This window comes from Manihot esculenta, chromosome 15 (genome assembly GCF_001659605.2).
Source record: "Manihot esculenta cultivar AM560-2 chromosome 15, M.esculenta_v8, whole genome shotgun sequence".
Taxonomy (NCBI): Eukaryota; Viridiplantae; Streptophyta; class Magnoliopsida; order Malpighiales; family Euphorbiaceae; genus Manihot; species Manihot esculenta.
The window spans coordinates 19,530,297-19,535,142 of record NC_035175.2 but is presented as its reverse complement, the minus strand read 5'-3'; the positions used below and the strand labels follow the sequence as shown (position 1 = coordinate 19,535,142).

The 4,846-nt window shown below is 32.1% G+C and overlaps 1 protein-coding gene across 1 annotated transcript; it reads right to left on the bottom strand.

Annotated features, from left to right (window-relative positions):
* Positions 1-331: 331 nt before the first annotated feature.
* Positions 332-3,064, bottom strand: LOC122721902 (protein NRT1/ PTR FAMILY 2.10-like). Its single transcript, XM_043950975.1, has 4 exons — positions 2,924-3,064; positions 2,632-2,849; positions 1,527-2,086; positions 332-1,346 (listed from the first exon to the last, which is right to left on the bottom strand). The coding sequence occupies exons 1-4, from the start codon at positions 3,009-3,011 to the stop codon at positions 443-445; spliced, it is 1,770 nt and encodes a 589-aa protein (XP_043806910.1). The 5' UTR covers positions 3,012-3,064; the 3' UTR covers positions 332-442.
* Positions 3,065-4,846: the final 1,782 nt, after the last annotated feature.

The window sequence follows — 4,846 nt, the reverse complement described above, 5'->3', positions numbered from 1 at the left end:
ATTAAAATATTTTAATTTTAATATGATCCAATCTTTTTATATTATTGAAAATAATATATTATTATTATTAATCAGTTTGATTTGATTTATTTTTTTATTAAAATCGAATTAAATTAAAATAACTGAAATTTTTAAAATTAAAAATCAAACGGAACTTAAATGAATAACCATCAACTACTAAGGGAAGAATGGAAAATAAAATATGAGTTGACATAGTATTAATTATTTGCATATGGATATTTAATTTTATTTCAAAAATTATTATAAAAATTCAATTTAATTTAATTTTATTAAATATAAATAAGAAATTTATTAAAATATATAATTTATATAGTGAAAAATTAAGTTTTATTTGTAACAATTTTATTTGTATTAAGATAATAATTTTACTATAGAAATAAGACCCAATACATTTATGCAAATTCCTTGATAATCTATGATTTCAGACAAGGTGCTTCTGAGACTGCTGCTTTGCTTCCAAGCTCAACTCAAAGCTGCTGCAATTGCTATCCTTATATCTATACCACTTAGCAAACGTTAAGAAATAGCCAAAGTTGACAACTCCTAAAGCAGCAATCATGTAATAAAATCTATCCAATTTCCCCTTATTAAGATCCTCAGCCAACCAATCCTCACCTGGAGATCTTGCTGTGATATGATGCACAATTGAAACAAGAAAACCACTGACATAACTCGAACCTGCAATTCCAAGAAATAAGAAAGAACCAGCAACACTTCTCATATTTTCTGGGAACTGCTTGTAATAAAATTCCATCTGGCCAATGGAGTTAAAGGCCTCGGTTAGCCCTGCAAGCGTCAGCTGAGGGGCGAGCCACAAAGCAGACATGGATGATATGGCTCCTCCTTTAGGTGCAGTGCCTAGTGTTAACGTTGTAAGAGCCAAATGCCTTCTTCTCTCTTCAACAACAGCAGAAACAAGCATGGTGATGATTGAGAGAACAATTCCGATACCCATTCTCTGGAGGATTGTTATTCCACCTTCTTTTCCGGTGAGCTTCCGACAAGAGGGAACTAGGATTCTGTCGTAAATGGGTATCCAGATTGTGAGGCTGAGCATTGAAAAGACTATAAATGAAGCAGCAGGGACCTGAAAGCCAGTGTTGCCAAGTCTTCTGTCTGATTGAAGAGCTTGGAAAACAACATATGTTTGTTGCTGAATTATTGCCACAAAGTAAATTATGGCTGATGCCCATATTGGGATCACTCTTAGGACACATTTTGCTTCTTCCACTTGTTGGATACTGCAAAGTTTCCATGGGTTGGCAGCTGAGCCATTGAAATTGATTTGGTCTTCACTAGTTGTAATTGCAGACTTGGAAAGCCACCTGTTGGAATATTTAGATATTAGCAAAGACAAGTATGGACAGAGTTTTACCCATCAGGACTCCAAAACCATTTACTCTGAGAAGCTCTATACTTCGTCAAGAAGTCAGTCACCCAAAATTCTTGTATATCGGATTTGAAAAAACATTAAAACGTCCAAGTGTGTATGAGTTTCCTTTTACCTGAATTGATTGGTGTAGAGAAGCCTGGAATTGATAGAATTGGCCGGAATATAATCGAAAAGGGAAAGAGCAGGGTTGTCAGGAAGATCTAGCCTTCGCTTCTTAGCAGCAGCAACTAGTACTTGCAGCAAACTAGTGATAGGGCTACCTTCTGGTTTCACTTTGACATAAAGTTTTGAACCCAAGAAGAAAAGTGCACAGGACATGAACATTAAACAAGCCGGAATGGCTAACCCAATAGTCCAGCTTATATTTGATTGGATATAGACAATGAAGGTAGCAGATATCATCATAGCAAATGTGAAGGTGAAATAATACCAATTGAAGAAGCTATTGATGCCTTGCTTCCCAGATTCAGTAGCTGGATTGAACTGGTCAGCTCCAAAGGCTAAGTTACAGGGCCTGATGCCTCCAGCTCCAAGGACTAGAAACCCAAATCCACTTAGTAGAAAGGCAAATTGGCAAGCTGTTGGTTCAACACATGTGCCACTTTGTTTTGCATCACATTTTGGTGGGTGTAATTTGGAGATTGCTGCTGTGAGAGTTAGTACTGTCATCCCCTTGAAAATGAAAAAAAGGTTGAAGAAATTCTCAATTAGGCATATTTTCCCCATCTAATAGAAAAACAAAATTTCTAATACTATGATTGGATTTATAAGTTTGAATCCATGTATTGGTATTTAATCAACTTGTTTGTTTGAGATATTCAAAAGAATATCGAAAATCAAATCTTTAAACTAAAATAATTGAAACGACAAATACTATCTTTTTAAATTTAGCATAGTTTAATCTAGCGATTTCACATATATCTCGTTTGATCCAAGTTCGAGTCTATCACTCTTCCAATCTAGTGGTTTAAGATAATCGCTCACGCTCATAACTATATTAGAGGGTGACATATTTACGAGAGGTCAAATATGGGTGGAGAGACTTTGATACCATATTAAATTTGGGTCATGTTTAACTCACTAAAAAACTAACTCAAGAGCGAGAAGTGCATAAGACCCTTGTAAGTAAGGATACATTACCTTGTCCCAAACTGAGGTGGGATTCAACAAAATGACTAAAGAAAAAGTGATAAAAGGATGAAATTAAAGAAAAGTACCAAAAGAGAACAGATGGAAGCAAAGGCCAAACTCTTGTATCTTCCAAAGTAAGAATCTGAAAGAAAAGCACCAACTAATGGTGCAACATTACTAGTTCCATTGAAGACATTAATAAGCAAAGTAGCTGTTATATTCTTCATATTAAACACACTTGTGAGATAAACCAATAGATTTGCCAGTGTCCCAATTGTTCCCAGCTTCTCAAAAGTCTCATTTCCTGTCAAAGTTTAACAAATTTTCAAAATCTCTTACAAACAAGAACATGGGTATGAGAAAATTTCAATAAAATACCTATAATAAATGGCATGGCTTTAATTCCTCTGTACTTGATCCCATCTTCAGCAGTTGATGGAGCTGATTTTTCTTCCTTGTCTTCCATGGATGTTGTGAAAATTCAAAGTTTAGGACAGAACTTTGATAGTGAAGATGTTGTTGTGAAGATTGTAATATATATAAAAGAAGAGTCCTGAATTCATGGGTTACTTCCTGTCTGGTTCCTGCTAAATGAGAAAGCTACACTCTCATTCTCAAATAATAATTGCTTTAAAAGTCATACTTTTTATAGAAAGATTACTATCCCCTAAATTTTTAAGAAATTTACTAATTTATCCCTATTTTAAAGTCACTTAATTCAAGTGATTCTTATACTTTATACTGTTTAGAATCTATAATTTTAACTATATGTATTATTAATTAGTATCTATAGTTTTAAATATTTATTGTATACAGTGATAAATTTGTGACTCGACGAGTTCGACAAGAAAGGAGATGGAGAAAAAAAATATCATCAAAGATGGCTCGTCCACAGGTATTAATACTCTGACCATATTAGGATGTTCTGACAAACGTTCTCTCGAATTGGACGGTGACATACTGTGATATAGATGGACTATCTGAATATAATATATTAAGTTTATTACAACAAATGACTATGACAGCTAATGCATATAAAACCCAGTCTTTTGCTTCAGATAGAGCAATAGCTGAGATTATTATAGCAGGTTTTACGGGACAGTTAAAAGGTTGGTGGGATTACCACTTAATTGATTAAGAACAGTTAGACATATTAAATTCAATTCAGGTAAATAGTGAAGGAGAACCAATATTAAATGAATTAGGGGAAACTATTCAATATGCAGCATCAACATTAATTTTAACTATTTCATTACATTTTATAGGAGGTCCGTCCCATTTAAAAGATAAAAATGCTGAATTATTAAGTAATTTAAAATGTAAAAAATTAAGGAATTTTCAGTATTATAAAACCACATTTTTTACTAGATTAATTTTAAGGGAAGACTCAAACCAAGACTTTTGGAAGGAAAAGTTTTTAGCTGGACTTCCTTATTTTCTAGGAGAAAATGTAAGAAACAATATAAAACAACAATATGGAAATTCGATACCTTATAATAAACTAACATATGGACAATTGGTAAGTATAATCTAAAAAGAAGGTTTACAGTTTTGTTATGATTTAAAATTGCAAAGAACATTAAAGTATGAGATGCATAAAATTAGACAAGAATTAGGGTCTTTTTGTAAACAGTTTGATTATGGAATAGATCAAGATAAAAAATGTAATGGTCAATGTTCAAAGGATAAACCTAGAAAATACCATAAAAAGAACTAATATTATAAAAAACGATATATTAATAAACCAAGCAAAGAAGAACTTTATAATAAAAAGAAAAGTTATAAACCTTACAAGAAATATAGGAAGAAGAGCCTAGTAAATAAAATCCAGAATAAAAAATCATTTAAAGATTTAACATGTTATAATTGTGGACAAAAAAGTCATACATCTAAATTTTGTAAGTTTAATAAAAAACTAAATGAGTTAAGATTAGATGAAGAGATAGTAAATAAAATTCAGGAATTATATATAGACTCAAAAAATTCAACATCAGAACTAATAGGAAGTGAGAACCAGATAGATGAGTTAGGGACTAGCTCGTCGGAAAAATCAATAAGTGTACTAACTAAAAAAAAAAACTATAAAACTATAAAACCCAAGCCCATCAAACCTAAAATCAAGCCCATCAAATCTAAAGAAATGGATATAGGAATCAAGCCCATCAGATCTAAGGAAAGAGGTGATTGACTTAATTCCTGTATCCATTTCTTTAGATCTGATGGGCTTGATTTTAGGTTTGATGGGCTTGGGTTTTGTGGTTTTATAGTTTTTTTTATATATATATATATATATATATATGT